Source organism: Salvelinus namaycush, chromosome 17, assembly GCF_016432855.1.
Source record: "Salvelinus namaycush isolate Seneca chromosome 17, SaNama_1.0, whole genome shotgun sequence".
Taxonomy (NCBI): Eukaryota; Metazoa; Chordata; class Actinopteri; order Salmoniformes; family Salmonidae; genus Salvelinus; species Salvelinus namaycush.
Window position 1 is genome coordinate 2,947,003 of NC_052323.1, and position 19,524 is coordinate 2,966,526.

Below are 19,524 nucleotides of genomic sequence, written 5' to 3' on the forward strand. Positions count from 1 at the left end.
TCCAAATCATGTCCAATCAATTGAATTTACCACAGTTGGACTCCAAATCAAGTTGTAGAAACATCTCAAGGATGATCAATGGAAACAGGATGGACCGGAGCTCAATTTCAAGTCTCATAGCAAAGGGTCTGAATACTTATGTAAAGGTTTCTGTTTTTTATAAATTAGCAAAAATGTCTAAAAACCTGTTTTTGCTTTGTCATTTTGGGGTATTGAGTGTATATTGCTAAGGATTTATTTTTATTTAATTCATTTTAGAATAACGTAACAAAATGTGAAAAAAGTCAAGGGATCTGAATACTTTCCAAACGCACGGTACAAGAGTGTGCACGCACACACACACACACACACACTCTCCTAATAAGCTCCAAGACATACACTTACATGTTCCCCTCACTCACTCACTCGCTCCACCATTAAAAAAAGAAACTATTCATTAAAATTAGGAATGTCATTGACAGTGGCTTGGCTTGTGGCTTGAATTAAGATCACAAGCCTGGAGCCAATTATCCTGACTGTAACTCTGCTTTTCCCTGCCATCTCGCTGTCTGTAAAGTCCCACATATAGGAACAGACCAAAGGGAAGTGTGTGTGTGTAAGTGGGTCATCCAGGCAGTTACTGTTGCATGTCACTTCACGCTCCAGTCAAGCCTCAGCTGAACTAGGTCTCTTTTTCATCATATTTAGTCCGCATCCCTCACTCTCTCACTGACCCTTCCAGATCGATTACATTCTCTCAACTGTCAAGAGTGACGGTTTCCCGCACACACCTGTGAATTTCCTATCGCCCAATCTGTAAACACAGTCTTAAAGTACTGTCATGGTCTGAAACTGACCTGAATCTACATTTGCTTTTTGTTATTGTATTCTGCTCTGGTCTTGACTGACACATACGTTGCGAAACTATGAAGGAACAACAGTACTCACGCATCACCACGTGTACGATGGCGAAGGTGAAGATGTAGATGGTAAGCAGGGACAGGGACAGAGTGAACAGGTAGAAGTAGCGGTAGTTCCTCTTGCCCACACAGTTGCCCACCCAGGGGCAGTGATGGTCAAAACGATCTGTAGAAAAGAGGAGCGGGAGGAGGTCAAAGATGGAGAGGAGAGGGAAGAGGTTCTGTGGCCACGGGATCAAATGCACATTTCAACACAGACACAAACTAAGTTCAATTTAACTTGGAGATGTAAATGAGTGCGTTGGATAGACCCTTCCCCAAAGTTCTGCTGGTTAAAGGCTGAACAAAAATGAAATTTTTATTTTTTTATTTAGCTAGGTAGTCATTGAAAACGAATTCTGACAATAAGAACCAAGTTCAACAAAGGTAAAGTAGCTATTAGCCCATGTCCTCTGCTACAATAGGTCACAATCCCTCAAAGACATGCACACAGTTTTGACAGGAAATAAGAGCCGTTTCCCTATAATTCCTTTTTCACTGATCTAAATATAGTGACCACTGTTTCTTCATTTACACTAGGACCAGAGCCAGAGTGAAGCTATCCAGGGTCAGGCAGCTTTACAGAGGAAAAAAATCTGGCTTTACACTTTTCTCCCTGTGGCAGACAACACGTACACGTTCAAATATATATGATGACAGCATGCAGGTGGGGCACTTCTGCATTGAAGCATATCTGGAATGAGGAAAAACCATAAATATGATCTGTTGATGTACTGTATATAGAAAGGAGCCCAGTGTGTATAATCAACTACTAAATATTGTATGGCACAACGCACCACACACACACACACGACAGGTTCATTGAAAACACCTTCCTTCCAGCTATTAACCACACCCACTAGTTTTACTCCAATATGTGAAAAATCTATATTTTTATTCACTACAATACTGCAACAGACTTAATTGCATTGAAGAAAGGTCATGTCTTTTATTTTGTCCAACTCCTGTGCAAAGACTGGATGACCATTAAACCGACAGCCTTTATTAATTCATTGATCATATTGAGCCCTTACTGCAGAGTGGAGGGGCCTGAGCCCCACCTTTCCCATAAGGAGGCTGGCTGGCTGGCCCAGGTTGCTGTGTCATGCTGGTTGTGTGTGATACAGACTGCAGCAAGTGCACTGGCCCCACACAGATTGGGGGGGGGGGGGGATCATACACAATAACTGATGTTTAAAGGCCAAATGCATGGTTCAATCATGACTAGCCAAAATACTGTTATTCTGCCGAAGGCTTGACATGTTCATGCACACACGTGAAAAACTATCCTCAAGCAACAATCCAAAGAGTGCTTTGTAGAGAACTGGGGAGAACGAATAAAATACGCCAGCATTCCAAATCCCCAATGGAAACCCATTCAGCTATAGAATGTCCATCTCCGGATATAGAACTTATCAATAAACCTTCAGATTAAAACTATTTCCAATAAAATGTTCTAAAACACTGAAAAATAAATGTAGGTAAGGTCAAGGCTTGAGCAAACAAATAAAAACTTGCATCAGCAGAATGTGTCCTTCACACGCTGATAAAAAAAAGCTTGTTTTCAAACAATACCCCGTCTCTGATTGAATTGAAATGTATGTGTAAAATGTGTATGTTATTTTCAGACTGAGTCTCTTTCATGACAAGAATAAGATGAATTGACTGAAGGGAGAAGAGTGCTCGCTCTTACCCACACAGTTGTCACAGATACTGCAGTGTGAGGCGCGAGGCGGTCGGAAGATCTTGCAGGTGTAGCAGTACTTCAGTTTGACGATCTGCCCGTTGATTTGGACGTTGCGGATCCGAGGTGGAGGCCGCTGCCCAGCCGGGACGTTCCCATTAGCCGCCTCTGAGACAACAAAAAGGTGGCCATTTGGGATCATACTCAGTTAACAATGGAGTCATATCTATTCATGTTCATACTGTGTAGTGCAAGTTTCACATACAGGTTAAGCCTAAATTGCCTTTAAACCAAGAATAATGATAATTTGGCTTCAGACATGTCTTAATCATGGATGATGATCCGCATTTAACAAGTAAGGAGTCATAGATCGACCACAGGCAAATTACATTAAGTCAACTAAATATACCAGAATTTAAACAATTGACCCAGAGTGCCGCTACCACACACACAATCATATAGTCGAGCATCAATTCTATTGCATTGCCTGTTGCTAGCTCCATCGCCACACTTCAAAGTATTGTATTCAAAGCTGGTGGAAATCGAGGTTCCAATTGGGTTGAATATCTACACAGTGAAGCCGTGAGTTTAGAGCCAAAATGGCGGTTAAAAATGAAGGGCTTTGGAAGCACACACAAATGTGAATCGTCGAACCTTGAGAATGTCAGTGAATAACACAGTCGCTACAGCCCAAGGTTCCACACACACCGGTCAGTTATTTACCATGTTTTATCATAGCAGGACTGTTATTTTTACTTATTAACCTGGACCTGGGACGATGGGTCTTGTTGTGTCAGGGTATGTAGTACTGTTTACAGTAACATGAATCTCTTAAAGGAAAAATCCACTTCTTCCTTTAAATTTACAGTGTTAAATAACACTTATTGTGAACAAATGTTTCATTTTGGGGTTATGACGTTGGTAGCAACATGGGAAATAGCTGTGGGAATCTGTTGCAATGCTCTCTATGGGCTGGCTGGCCAACAACACCAAAGACAATATCCGCATGTAACATTGCTGGTTAACTGTAAAATCGCCTAACTAAACTGCACTATCAATTTAGAAGTCTACAATCTCACCATGTTCAACCTGAATATCGATGTGCCTCAGAGTGGAGTCGAACATGCTCAACAGCATAATTTATATACTTTTGAGATGGGAAAACGTTGCCATGTTACGTCAATGGGCCGCTCGGTGCATTCTGGACGATTCTGGGACAAGAAGCTCTCCCCTTCAATGTGAGTCTATTGGGCGCTAGCTCAAAACCCCCAACATTAACACGAATTTCTTCAACAATAAGTATAAAACATGAGATGTGAAATAATGAACTGGCTATCTGTAGTATCGTATAGCGTTGGAATCGTGATAGGCACGTTTCGACATACACGTTGAGAAGGGATTGCGTGACGAATAGCTTAGCAACCGCGAGACGCAGCATGACAACGTGAACGCGATTGGTCAGTCATGCCTGGTGGGGCGTAACCCCTTCCTCTGTTCATTTCTATAATATATCTGGCAACGGCACCATGCAAGTCACTAGACTAGAGACAGAAAAATAGGAAAAATGTGTTATACCCTACGTTAAATAAAAACATGTATTGAGAAATTGCTCATTCGAGAGAAGACATCCTCCCGAGTAATGAAAATCAGCCAGTATTGAAATCTGAAATTAGACGTTTTCGTGATCTAAAAGTCGTATTCCTATTAACATCCAGTGTGAGCGACTTTATCACGTTGCTACGTCAATAACCAAGATACACATGAAAACACGAAATGATCCAGAAAATCGACAGATCAATCAGAAAATATAACATAATACATTCAAAATGGTTGAACCTTTCCTTTATGGTTCATTTTAATAAATGGAATAACATGACTGAATACTGCCAGTAGGAATTACTGCTAGGATAGGTGAAGAGACAGCACAACTTGACCCAAATAGAACATTTACAGTTCGAAAGCATTGAGGCCATACCACCTCATAACACTTCCAAAGTCTTTGCATGGTTAAAGCAGCAAGACGCTAGCAAGGAAGCAGAATATATTTTTACGGATTTTGCTACCGCCATTGATGAAAAAAAGTCAACACTGAACAGGCCAAATCAATAGTGTATAGCACACAAGATGGCGGTCAAATGTCTTCTTCACATAGTGAACAAACATTTAAAGAAACACCAGGCTTTTAACAAATCAAATCACAAGTGAATCAAACCACTTTCTACTTATAAACACATTTGAACAGCTTGATGAGGATGTGATTTATTTTTGTCATTTGAGCGATTTATCTCTTGTCATTTTATGAGAAGGTGTGGTATGTGTGTGGGCTCTGTACTAGTTTACAATGACGAAGACAAGTTTGGGAGGAGCGAAAAATCTGTCATCAGGGAAAGATCGATGCACGCCAACAAAACACAATCTGTGGCTCAACATACTCCATATGCTAAACAAGGTAATGTCACACAAACTGAACGGCCTCGCTGTTCTAAGTAGTGCCATTGCGGCCATTGTTAGCCCAAACATGAGAACGTTATCCCAAATCCATTAGCATGTTAGCCCAACAGTAAATAGCATGTTAGCCCAACAGTAAATAGCATGTTAGCCCAACAGTAAATAGCATGTTAGCCCAACAGTAAATAGCATGTTAGCCCAACAGTAAATAGCATGTTAGCTAAATAGCCATTAGCATGTATCTCTATGGAGTCAGACTGGAAGGCCTGTGTCAGAGCCGTCACAAAGGGAGCATATTGTCCCAATAGGCAATAGCATGTTAGCCCAATAGCTGTTAGCATGCATCTCAGTGTTTTCTGACTGGAACGCTCGAGTCAAAGCCGTGACAAAGGGAGTGCTGCCAGCCCAGGCACTTCCAGTGGACCACCTGCAGCAGCGGCAATCATTTACAGCCCTCTTCTGTCATCTGGAGAGGGCCTCTTACCAGTCCCCCCACCCACGCCTCTAGACCGTAACGAGAGAGAATGGTGACACGGAGGGCAATGTGAATCTTCACCGCCCAGACAGAGAGGCTGTAGAGGGGGGCTGTAAGCACAACCCCCACCTGTGGACGTCAGGCCCTCATACCACCCTCATGGAGTCTGTGTCTGACCGTTTGAGCAGACACATGCACATTTGTGGCCTGCTGGAGGTCATTTTGCAGGGCTCTGGCAGTGCTACTCCTTGCACAAAGGCGGAGGTAGCGGTCCTGCTGCTGGGTTGTTGCCCTCCTATGGCCTCCTCCACGTCTCCTGATGTACTGGCCTGTCTCCTGGTAGCGCCTCCAAGCTCTGGACACTACGCTGACAGACACAGCAAACCTTCTTGCCACAGCTCGCATTGATGTGCCATCCTGGATGAGCTGCACTACCTGAGCCACTTGTGTGGGTTGTAGACTCCGTCTCATGCTACCACTAGAGTGAGAGCACCGCCAGCATTCAAAAGTGACCAAAACATCAGCCAGGAAGCATAGGAACTGAGAAGTGGTCTGTGGTCACCACCTGCAGAATCACTCCTTTATTGGGGGTGTCTTGCTAATTGCCTATAAACAGCATGTGCAACTTATTGTCAATCAGTGTTGCTTCCTAAGTGGACAGTTTGATTTCACAGAAGTGTGATTGACTTGGAGTTACATTGTGTTGTTTAAGTGTTCCCTTTATTTTTTTGAGCAGTGTATTTGACTAAAACGTAACCATGTCAAACCTTGCTTACATTTGTATACGATCACATACAGTGGGGAGAACAAGTATTTGATACACTGCCGATTTTGCAGGTTTTCCTACTTACAAAGCATGTAGAGGTCTGTAATTTTTATCATAGGTACACTTCAACTGTGAGAGACGGAATCTAAAACAAAAATCCAGAAAATCACATTGTATGATTTTTAAGTAATTAATTTGCATTTTATTGCATGACATAAGTATTTGATACATCAGAAAAGCAGAACTTAATATTTGGTACAGAAACCTTTGTTTGCAATTACAGAGATCATAAGTTTCCTGTAGTTCTTGACCAGGTTTGCACACACTGCAGCAGGGATTTTGGCCCACTCCTCCATACAGACCTCCAGATCCTTCAGGTTTCGGGGCTGTCGCTGGGCAATACGGACTTTCAGCTCCCTCCAAAGATTTTCTATTGGGTTCAGGTCTGGAGACTGGCTAGGCCACTCCAGGACCTTGAGATGCTTCTTACGGAGCCACTCCTTAGTTGCCCTGGCTGTGTGTTTCGGGTCATTGTCATGCTGGAAGACCCAGCCACGACCCATCTTCAATGCTCTTACTGAGGGAAGGAGGTTGTTGGCCAAGATCTCGCGATACATGGCCCCATCCATCCTCCCCTCAATACGGTGCAGTCGTCCTGTCCCCTTTGCAGAAAAGCATCCCCAAAGAATGATGTTTCCACCTCCATGCTTCACGGTTGGGATGGTGTTCTTGGGGTTGTACTCATCCTTCTTCCTCCAAACACAGCGAGTGGAGTTTAGACCAAAAAGCTCTATATTTGTCTCATCAGACCACATGACCTTCTCCCATTCCTCCTCTGGATCATCCAGATGGTCATTGGCAAACTTCAGACGGGCCTGGACATGTGCTGGCTTGAGCAGGGGAACCTTGCGTGCGCTGCAGGATTATAATCCATGACGGTGTAGTGTGTTACTAATGGTTTTCTTTGAGACTGTGGTCCCAGCTCTCTTCAGGTCATTGACTAGGTCCTGCCGTGTAGTTCTGGGCTGATCCCTCACCTTCCTCATGATCATTGATGCCCCACAAGGTGAGATCTTGCATGGAGCCCCAGACCGAGGGTGATTGACCGTCATCTTGAACTTCTTCCATTTTCTAATAATTGAGCCAACAGTTGTTGCCTTCTCACCAAGCTGCTTGCCTATTGTCCTGTAGCCCATCCCAGCCTTGTGCAGGTCTACAATTGTAGTCTGGTCTTGGCCATTGTGGAGAGGTTGGAGTCTGTTTGATTGAGTGTGTGGACAGGTGTCTTTTATACAGGTAACGAGTTCAAACAGGTTCAGTTAATACAGGTAATGAGTGGAGAACAGGAGGGCTTCTTAAAGAAAAACTAACAGGTCTGTGAGAGCCGGAATTCTTACTGGTTGGTAGGTGATCAAATACTTATGTCATGCAATAAAATGCAAATTAATTACTTAAAAATCATACAATGTGATTTTCTGGATTTTTGTTTTAGATTCCGTCTCTCACAGTTGAAGTGTACCTATGATAAAAAATTACAGACCTCTACATGCTTTGTAAGCAGGAAAACCTGCAAAATCGGCAGTGTATCAAATACTTGTTCTCCCCACTGTATATCTCTCTATTATGCGTAAGGATACTTTGGGACAGATTTCCAAAATTACAACCACTTGGAACTGATTTACTGGTGTTTTTACAATAAATAAATCACCCGCCGGCCAAATTCAGCCTGCGGGCCGCCAGTTGGGGAACCCTCGCCTAAGGGTTTTTTTCTCTACAGGGCTTATGGAAGAATGAGGGAAGCATGGGTGTGAATTATTATGATGATGACACAGGTATGGGTCAACTACTCACCAATTTCCATCTCAATGAAGGTGGCCTCCTCGGGAAGTGCGCGCGGCAACACCCCCGGGTCACTAAAGCTGGTCCTTAGCAGCAAGGCCATGACAAAGAGGAAGAGGACAATCGCGAAGACCGGGATGGCAGGGGACAGGTGGATTGCCAGGTATGGGCATCTGCAGATGTGATAAGAGGACCATAGGTTAATAGCAATATTCAAGCAAACACACAAGTACCACACAATGTTCTCTCTTAATACTCCTTCTTGAGTGATTATAATGCGATTGACCCATAAAAACATCAAGCTAAAGCAGGATAGTTCGTGCCATGGTGATTATTCTGTTTAGTTATGTTGATGCAAATTCTCATGAATTAAGTGGAAAATTACAATTTCTTTCATTCAATTTCATACCAAAACTAAAATATGGATTTACATGACCCAGGAGCTAATCTATTTTTCCTTTTATGGCAGCACAACAATATGGCTGCGAAGATAACAACTACACCAGGGGTGGAAGAATCCCTCTGCTTATACACGAGAGGCTATTAGCGTCCCATAATTGCCAACAAAAGCGCTGCACAGTCGGCACTGAGAAACAAGCCGGTACACATTCTTGTAGAGCAGTGTTCAGAAGGTCACTGTTGCAACGTGCCGTTCGGGCCGTCTGGTCTGCAAAACCCTTCCCCTAGGGCCACACACACACGCGCATTGCAGCTATGGCCCAAGAATCAACAACAGCCGGAGACCGTGTTTACTCTTCTGAATGCTCACACTCTCTGTAGGGGGGGGGGGGGGGGGGAGGCTGCATTAACATAAGTCAAATTGGCACGTGTAAACTGACAATAGAGTCAGGATACCATTCTGCAGCCAGGATGCCCCTCTAAAAAAAGGCCTTTTTCCCGTCACGGTGGCGAAGGTGGTCTGTAAAGTACTGCGGCAGATTGGTAAGCGCCACAGGCCACTGCATTGAGCTATTAATAGAAAAGCTGCACTTCTCTCCTCCTTCCCCGTGCGAAGAGATCCCACATCCATAATGTAAGGGTAATACATTACGATAACATTTCCCATCTTCATAATGAATTATCAGCACATTTCTAATACCTTGTGAGCTATACATGCCACATATAATTCATTGTGAAGGGAGCATTGGAAAGGAGAGGTGGTCATACAGGGCAGAAATCCTGAGTATTGCATGTTAGACAGCACATGGGTGATGAGTCATCGTGAGTGTTTTTATCAGTACCAGTGAGCAAATGGTGTAACGCAGAGTTTCCCAAACTCGGTCCTCGGGATCACCAAAGGGTACGTTTTGTTTTTTTGCCATAACACTACTTGATGATTAGTTGAAAAATCACCTGTGTAGTCCTAGAGCAAAAACCAAACATGTGCACACCTTGAGGTCCGGAGGACCGAGTTTGCGAAACCCTGGTGTAACAGGATATAGGTTTGATTATGCAAGAGGTATGTAAAAAGGAACTCATTTTTTCAAAACACCAGATTTCTAGTGGATCCAGATGTATAAAGACTAGATCTCCCTACAAAATCCCAAAACATTATCAATCCAAGAAAATACTTTCTAGTTCAAAAACAAACATTCTCCCCACTCAGTATGGTACAAATGCTGTTGTGATGTAAGCCCCGGACACCGACTGTCATTTCCAGTTCCCATTTAAAATGTTCAATTTCCTCTTTTTGTTTGGGTGCCATTTTATGCTGACTCAAACACTAGCCTACACCAGTGGAAACATACTGTAAGAGTGAGGAAGAGGTTAAAAGGGAGGGGTGTAGCTACAGTGTACAAGAGTGAGCCAACAAAAAACAGGGTAACAATGTCCACCTGTTCCTTTCACATTATGCAGATTGACTTGATTGCAGGACTTATTCCTTTTAACTCTTAGTAGAGCAAAAGGCACTATGTAGATTAGACAGGTAAGTCTGCATACTGGTGCCATACTTGCAGGACAGGTCCGATAAGTTCCCCCCAGTACCTGGTTCCAGATCTGTTTTTGCGGTGTGTTCAACTCCTTTGCCTTGACAACGACCATATGAGATGGCAAGACAGCACAAACAGATCTGGGATCAGGCTACCTTTTCTACACTAATGGGAAAAATTATAAAAAGGGAGAGATCCATCCAATCAATATACACTGCTCAAAAAAATAAAGGGAACACTTAAACAACACAATGTAACTCCAAGTCAATCACACTTCTGTGAAATCAAACTGTCCACTTAGGAAGCAACACTGATTGACAATAAATTTCACATGCTGTTGTGCAAATGGAATAGACAAAAGGTGGAAATTATAGGCAATTATCAAGACACCCCCAAAAACGGAATGGTTCTGCAGGTGGTGACCACAGACCACTTCTCAGTTCCTATGCTTCCTGGCTGATGTTTTGGTCACTTTTGAATGCTGGCAGTGCTTTCACTCTAGTGGTAGCATGAGACGGAGTCTACAACCCACACAAGTGGCTCAGGTAGTGCAGTTCATCCAAGATGGCACATCAATGCGAGCTGTGGCAAAAAGGTTTGCTGTGTCTGTCAGCGTAGTGTCCAGAGCATGGAGGCGCTACCAGGAGACAGGCCAGTACATCAGGAGACGTGAAGGAGGCCGTAGGAGGGCAACAACCCAGCAGCAGGACCGCTACCTCCGCCTTAGTGCAAGGAGGTGCACTGCCAGAGCCCTGCAAAATGACCTCCAGCAGGCCACAAATGTGCATGTGTCTGCTCAAACGGTCAGAAACAGACTCCATGAGGGTGGTATGAGGGCCCGACGTCCACAGGTGGGGGTTGTGCTTACAGCCCAACACCGTGCAGGACGTTTGGCATTTGCCAGAGAACACCAAGATTGGCAAATTCGCCACTGGCGCCCTGTGCTCTTCACAGATGAAAGCAGGTTCACACTGAGCACATGAGCACATGTGACAGACGTGACAGAGTCTGAGACGCCGTGGAGAACGTTCTGCTGCCTGCAACATCCTCCAGTATGACCGGTTTGGCGGTGGGTCAGTCATGGTGTGGGGTGGCATTTCTTTGTGGGGCCGCACAGCCCTCCATGTGCTCGCCAGAGGTAGCCTGACTGCCATTAGGTACCGAGATGAGATCCTCAGACCCCTTGTGAGACCATATGCTGACACATGCACATTTGTGGCCTGCTGGAGGTCATTTTGCAGGGCTCTGGCAGTGCACCTCCTTGCACTAAGGCGGAGGTAGCGGTCCTGCTGCTGGGTTGTTGCCCTCCTACGGCCTCCTTCACGTCTCCTGATGTACTGGCCTGTCTCCTGGTAGCGCCTCCATGCTCTGGACACTACGCTGACAGACACAGCAAACCTTTTTGCCACAGCTCGCATTGATGTGCCATCTTGGATGAACTGCACTACCTGAGCCACTTGTGTGGGTTGTAGACTCCGTCTCATGCTACCACTAGAGTGAAAGCACTGCCAGCATTCAAAAGTGACCAAAACATCAGCCAGGAAGCATAGGAACTGAGAAGTGGTCTGTGGTCACCACCTGCAGAACCATTCCGTTTTTGGGGGTGTCTTGATAATTGCCTATAATTTCCACCTTTTGTCTATTCCATTTGCACAACAGCATGTGAAATTTATTGTCAATCAGTGTTGCTTCCTAAGTGGACAGTTTGATTTCACAGAAGTGTGATTGACTTGGAGTTACATTGTGTTGTTTAAGTGTTCCCTTTATTTTTTTGAGCAGTGTAGTTTTCCACTGGTTCAAGCCCCGAGACAGTTGCCTAGAGCTTGCTCAATTACTGCAGAGTCATCACAGACAACAGAGGACAGGAAGTGAATTAAGAGAACGGAGAGGCAGGCAGGAAAAGGAAGCTTGGTCTCAGCCCTCTCGCAGTCTGTCAATTATGTATAATTCCAGCACCGATGACTGGTTGAGCATTCTAGTCACACTGTCATCACCTGGAATTCCTGGACATTACCAGAAGCCAAATCCAGGGTGGTACCAGAGCCATACATTTGGCTTTGGGTGGTTCTTAGAGCCCGGCCGATTTAAAAATGGGTTGACCGATATCTGCCGATATTAGCCGATAATATTTGTATCAACGTTTAATCCACCGAAAAGGACCGATATAAGATGCGGAGAAAAAGCTAAAAAAAAAAGACCGGACATAATCCCCCAACATAACTACACCAGTCGGAAAAGAGAGTGAACTAATTCAGTGGCCACAGCCCTACTATTGATTAAAACACCAAACACCAATACATTGAAAATGTGTCCTGTGTTGTTGTTTTCCAGCTGGCTAGCATGAGGCAGCTCAGTCTTCAGAGCCTAGGCATTTTTTTGGGCTGGAATCGGTGCGGTTTATCCTCCTTTCACTAGAGTAACAGTTCTTCAAAAAATAAAAAAAGTATTTCTGGCGCTCCGAAATTGTTTGTGGTGCTTACATTAAAAATGTTCTTTCCTCACATGTCTGCTTATCTTTGTAGGTCTGTTTTAAGCACACTCCATAGTCCCCCCCCCCCCCCCGCCCCCCCATTCCAGCTAGAATAATACATCTACAGATATAATGGTTATCGGTAAATATTTCCACTCTAAAAATGGGATCCAAAAATCGCATATCGGTCGGGCTCTAGTGGTTATTTTTCCTTCTTGTGTCAATCATTAAAAAACAATGCGATAAACCAGTCAAATTTAAGCATGGCCATGTATTTTTATTACATCAACAGCGTAGTCAAATCTCGTTCAGACTCAACACTCATCAGATTCTGAGTTCAGTATTATTTGCCTCTGGGAAATATGTCAAGATTATTTAATGTAATTCTTAATATATTCCCTTAATACATTATTTTTGTTTGTTCTTCCTCTCCCTCACTGCGACCCAAAAATATATAAAATCATTGATTCTTGCGATACAGGCATTTGGAACGTCGCACTAAAACATACATTTGAATTAATCAGTCATTGAGCAACACAATTCATTTAAGATACCGGTATCTAAATCTGTAATTTCGCTGCTCTATCCCTTTAGAATTGGACCAAGAGCCCATCATGCATGCTGTAAAAGTTACCACACACTTTCCTAACACATGAGGCTGATCTTGTAACAGCCAATTCTTGAAAGCAGAGATAACATATCACCCCTGGAAATGTTTGCAATGCAAAGGCGCCACTCTGGTACCAATTATAATAGCTAACTGATGCAGAGTGAGAAGTTCACTGCCAACTTTTAACTACTGGAGGGGAAGGAACATTTGCATGAGGGCTCTCTAATCTAGACTTTGAACTTCACACACACACACACACAGGGGAGAGGATATGTACAGGACTCGTTAAGTAACAAGAACTGTTCCCTTCGTGTTGTGGTGTCGATGAAACGGGCTCAATTATCAAAGTTTGAGACTTACAGTTGAAGTCGGAAGTTTACATACACCTTAGCCAAATACATTTAAACTCAGTTTTTCACAATTCCTGACATTTAATCCTAGTAAGAATTCCCTGTCTTAGGTCAGTTAGGATCACTACTTTATTTTAAGAATGTGAAATGTCAGAATAATAGTAGAGAGAATGATTTATTTCAGCTTTTATTTCTTTCATCACATTCCCAGTGGTCAGAAGTTTACATACACTCAATTAGGGTTTGGTAGCATTGCCTTTAAATTGTTTAACTTGGGTCAAACATTTTGGGTAGCCTTCCACAAGCTTCCGACAATAAGTTGGGTGAATTGTGGCCCATTCCTCCTGACAGAGCTGGTGTAACTTAGTCAGATTTGTTCGTGAAGTGTACCAGTCCCTCCTGCAGCAAAGCACCCCCGCAACATGATGCTGCCACCCCCGTGCTTCACGGTTGGGATGGTGTTCTTCGACTTGCAAGTCTCCCCCTTTTTCCTCCAAACATAATGATGGTCATTATGGCCAAACAGTTCTATTTTTGTTTCATCAGACCAGAGGACATTTCTCCAAAAAACTACAATCTTTGTCCCCATGTGCAGTTGCAAACCGTAGTCTGGCTTTATGGCGGTTTTGGAGCAGTGGCTTCTTCCTTGCTGAGCGGCCTTTCAGGTTATGTCGATATAGGACTCGTTTTTACTATGGATATAGATACTTGTGTACCTGTTTCCTCCAGCATCTTCACAAGGTCCTTTGCTGTTGTTCTGGGATTGATTTGCACTTTTCGCACCAAAGTACGTTCATCTCTATTAGACAGAACGCGTCTCCTTCCTAAGCAGTATGACGGCTGCGTGGTCCCATGGTGTTTATAGTTGTGTACTATTGTTTGTACAGATGAATGTGGTACCTTCAGGCTTTTGGAAATTGCTCCCAAGGATGAACCAGACTTGTGGAGGTCTACAAATGTTTTTCTGAGGTCTTGTTTGATTCATTTAGATTTTTCCATGATTTCAAGCAAAGAGGCACTGAGTTTGAAGGTAGGCCTTGAAATACATCCACAGTTACACCTCCAATTGACTCAAATGGATGTCAATTAGCCTATCAGAAGCTTCTAAAGCCATGACTTTACATTTTCTGGAATTTCCAAGATGTTTAAAGGCACAGTCAACTTAATGTATGTAAACTTCTGACCCACTGGAATTGTGATACAGTGAATTATAAGTGAAATAATGTGTCTGTAAACAATTGTTGAAAGAATTAATTGTGTCATGCACAAAGTAGATGTCCTAACCGACTTGCCAAACCATAGTTTGTTAACAAGAAATTTGTGGAGTGGTTGAAAAATGAGTTTTAATAACTCCAACCTAAGTGTATATAAACTTCAACTGTATCTGCCCCACTTCCTGAACATAGATTACACCCACTCCTGGACAAAACAACTATTTATCTCCATTGAGCATGCATTTTAACCCAGGACTAGGCTAAATCTGTGTCAGGGAAACTGGCCCATCATGTACTTCGCAAGTGGAACTCTCTCTAAAGTAGAGATGTTGCAGACTTCAAATATTAGTAGTCCTCATGCTGAGCAACACCACCGTGCCTGAGCATCAGAGGGAGATGACATGCCTAAGTACTTCCTACCCAGGCTCTTAACTTTACGTCGGCGTTAGCCGTCCGTTGGAGAGCTGACGTGAAATCACAATACCATTGAATCATGTACCATAATGCTGCGCTAGCAGATCTACAGTGGGCCAGCTGTGAAACGTACATCTTTTGTAAGGATGTCTGCCTACAACTTTCTCCCTCTGTCCCTTTGTCTCACTCACTCTTTCTTGGGCACTGGTGAGAAACAGAGAGCCCACAAATGACATTTGCTGCTTCTCTCTTTCAGATGCCCACAGGAAATAGTTCCATAATAGAGGCCCCAGTGATCTCTCATTCACAGTCATCTCAACACATTCAGTAGTACACGATTTCTTATTCTACATGTCATGTTTGTTCTAGATAGTATATATCTATATGAACTTTCCCTGTTATCCTCCTGACATATTTGCTTGAGACTGAGACTTTCAGCTATGGCCACAAGACAAAGTGCTGGCTGGAAACACCCCGTTAAAACAATAAGAAATAATCCCAACCTACAGTAAAGGTGCAGTTTAGTGCCACAAAATTACATTAAAGCTGAATAATGAACTTAAAACACTACAATTGTTTAGTAAACTTAAGGACAATCTTAATTTATGTGCGGTTGGAATTGACAACGGTCTGATCTTAGTAGACAGAAAAAAGTTGAATCAGCAACACAAAGTTGTAACACAGTGGAGCAGAACAAAGTGTTGAATTAGTCAGATTTGATTCCAGAAACATGAAACACCACACCAGTGACCTCTGACAGAGAGAGGAAAAAGGAACAGATTTTCCACAATACTAAAAGGGCCCAACAAGCAACTGCAATACATTGGTTGTGTCCAATAGCACCCTATCCCCTACACCGCACTACTTCTGACCATTTGGGATGTAATACACATTGATCTGCAAATTGGTAAGGGACTGAAACCTTAAGACCCAAAATCCTGCCAAAGTGGCTATGAGGCAGTACGCGCACCTGAGTCCAGGCCTTTAAAATTTGACATCAGACAGAAGACATCTCTTGGGAGAATAGCGGCAGCTGTCATCCATTACACAGCACTTTGATGAGGAGGCAAATAAGTATTAAGTGTGCGTCCCTAGCTCGCCTGCTTGTATTGAAGTACAGATACGAACAGGATCATTTCACTGAAATTCACTCAAATTCACATAAACACAACCTTTAACAAGCAAGCTTTTAGTCAACAAAGACTCCATTTCATTGTTATTGGAAGTAGAAACAGTAGGTTTTCCCAGCTGAATAAAAATAAGCACATTGACTGGGTTATGTTCATTAGGCACAAAAACCGCGACGAATCATTTTCATTTTCCGTTTTAGAAATGTTGTTACATTGTTGTTACTGAACACAACCGTGCTCATTGTTATGGGCGCTAGATGCAGAATGGTTTCCAAGAAGCTGAATATAAATGAGGGATTTTACTTCATGGCTCGTGTTTATTAGTCAGGAAAACAGACAAATGAATGAAAACAGCCAAACGGAGGGAAAATCCAGAAGGGTTACAATTAGGGAGAGTGTTACAATGAGAGGTTAGATTTAGTTTTAGGGCTTAAGGGAAAATCAGATTTTGAACAGGAAAATTTTTTGGGGTCCCCACAAGGATGGTAAAACAAACAAGCATATATGAGCAAGCACGCGAGCAGGAGAAAGAGAGAGAAAGAAATGGATGCCTGAGAGACCTTGGGGCCTGTTACTAGATCCTCTGGCCAGAGTCAGACTGCAAGGTCAGCACTTGGCAGTGCGCTTCTTTCTTCCCCTCCTTCTTCGTCACACACACACACAAAATATATTAGGGAGCTGACAAGCACCGCTCTGCTAGGCTAGGTACACACCACGGACGCCATCCACCCCCCTACACAGGACACACGCTCTCTCAGTTACATGGGCAAACACAGATGATGCACTGCCCTTGTGTGCCATGCTCCTGCTTCATCACTCACACATGCACATTACACCCCCCCCTCTGGAGAGCTGAGCCATGGAACATCACATGCACAGTAAGCAGGTCCATGAGGACACGTAAAGCCAGGCCTTCAGTTCAGAGAGCTAAATGACTAGCAAACTGGCATGTATTCATGGATGCCAAGGGAAGCCAGGCTTACCCAAAAAATGTAACAAAAAAATATTATTATTTTGTGTTTCATCTCTGTATTTCACACATTTTCTTCAATTCGCAAGGGGCTGAATGTACACTACATGACCAAAAGTATGTGGACACCGGCTCATTCCAAACTGCCTTTAGAAGCAACTTCAGCACAATAACTGTTAGTCGGGAGCTTCATGAAACGGGTTTCCTTGGCCGAGCAGCCGCACACAAGCCTAAGACCACCATGTGCAATGCCAAGTGTCGGCGGGAGTGGTGTAAATGCTCGCCGCCATTGGACTCTGGAGCAGTGGAAACGTTCTCTGAGGGATGAATAACGCTCCATCTGGCAGTCCGACGGACGAATCTGTGTTTGGCGGATGCCAGGAGAACGCTACCTGCCATAATGCATAGTGCCAACTGTGAAGTTTGGCTAAGGAGGAATAATGGTCTGGGGCTGTTTTTTCATGGTTCGGGCTAGGCCCCTTAGTTCCAGTGAAGGGAAATCTTAACGCTATAGCATAGAACATTCTAGACAATTCTGCGCTTCCAACTTTGCGGCAACAGTTTGGGGAAGGCCCTTCCCTGTTTCCGCATGGCAATGCCCTCGTGCACAAAGCTAGGTCGATACAGAAATATAGTCATGTAGTGCATCACGGTGTCAAGGCATATGTACTAACAGGTTATAGAGCAAACAACGCAATTATCACAACACATAGGTTGTAATATGGCTTTTTTCCCCCTGGATTGGCTTCCCCCGGTGATTTTACTCACACATCACTACTGCTATCAAAGCCTGAGCCTGTTCATTCGGTACCAAATGGAAGAAAACAGAAACTGAGGAACCTAGTCCAATAAGAAACGCTAATTTCCATTTCCTGTTGCAAAACGTTTGAAAAACATGCCCTAATAAACACAACCCTGCTCTCTGCCACAGAGGTAAGCTCCCATTCAAAGCACAAACACCACTGAAGTGCATGTCTGAAATTCTATTATAACAAAATGGTGAAATGTTACTGAGCAGGGGCACCGAGGAAATAGTAAGCCCACATACAAAGACCACAACAAGACGTGAATCCTATTATATGAATCGACGCTGGAAAAAGACTGCTTCATCCTACCAATGGTTTCTACCAATTTGGCTCATCTGTTGTGTATTTGTTGCTCATTTCCACAGCTACTCTTCAGGGGGAGCGCCTCTCTCGCTGGACTGCTGATGGTTGGAGATTAGTAATAAGAGGGCTACCCGGTTGGTTGGTTGTTGTTGTTGGACTGGGTCCAGCCCGCTCATGAGGACACTGCTTCTCTGTTCCCCTATCTATGCCCTGTTGCTTCTTTCTAATCCTAAATCCACATTAAAAGAAGGTCCCTAATGCAGTGAATTGATTCCCAAGGGAAGGAAAGTGAGTGGGTGGAGAACTAAGATGGAGGTCAGAGAGTAATGCAATCATAGAATTCCACTGAAGTTGTTGGCCTTGAGCCGTCAGAACTAGTTTGTGTTTATTAGTAACCTGACTACCCATCCACATTGCTCCAGCCAAACTAGCGTTTTTTTCTCCACGATGAGTCTGGATTGGCTTTCCTCCCTGACATTTTCTAGAATGCAAACACATTGACTGTTCTGATTGGTCCTAGAAACAGAACTTTGATATTCTAAAATGGTTAGACTGTTTAGAGACTATCCAATCGCTGATTCATTTGTTTTGAATATTGCCCCTCATTTTGAGGTCTGCACAAACAACTTCTAGGATGGCAGTTTCAGACAATGGCGTGATCGATAGAGCAGCGGAATTAAATTCAGGATGAGTGGTCAGGCAAGTTCTTTAGGGTACACAAAGCAAAACTTTTCAAAAACGTTTTTGGGGAAAAAAATGAGAATTTCTTAATGGACAAGTTCAGATAAGACCTCAGTTTCACACCGTTTTCTTCTGCTGTTGTCTAATAAATTGATGCAGGATTAGACCTGTCTCCCCTCTGAAAAAGTACATGTATTCAGTGCAGAGAAGATGCTACACCAATGATGATTATACTGACCAGTCTCTTATTGGTGTAAACCATGAAAGCACAGCCACCAAAAGCAGCTTCCGTGAACGCTCTCTACTCCCGTTAGACTAGTTTAGCCTACAGTAACATTCTTGCTAAATGAGGAATGTCAAACCTTTGCCAGACACCAACCAGAATCACAGAGACACTCCCTGTTTCCAGCTGAAGAATCTGTCCCATAGATAATCCATGGCAGCCTTGTTCCATAATGTGCTGTCGCCAACTCCTCTATTTTCATGCCATACTGT

General features: G+C 43.5%; 1 protein-coding gene across 1 annotated transcript in view; it reads right to left on the minus strand.

Annotated features, from left to right (window-relative positions):
• Window positions 1-19,524, minus strand: part of zdhhc9 (zinc finger DHHC-type palmitoyltransferase 9) — a 42,832-nt gene that overhangs the window by 13,775 nt on the left and 9,533 nt on the right. The window contains exons 2-4 of the mRNA XM_039012051.1: window positions 8,163-8,323; window positions 2,632-2,790; window positions 928-1,065 (exon numbers count right to left, since the gene is read on the minus strand). Of these exons, the coding sequence (XP_038867979.1) occupies window positions 928-1,065; window positions 2,632-2,790; window positions 8,163-8,323 (458 nt within the window). The remainder of the gene's footprint in view (window positions 1-927; window positions 1,066-2,631; window positions 2,791-8,162; window positions 8,324-19,524) is intronic.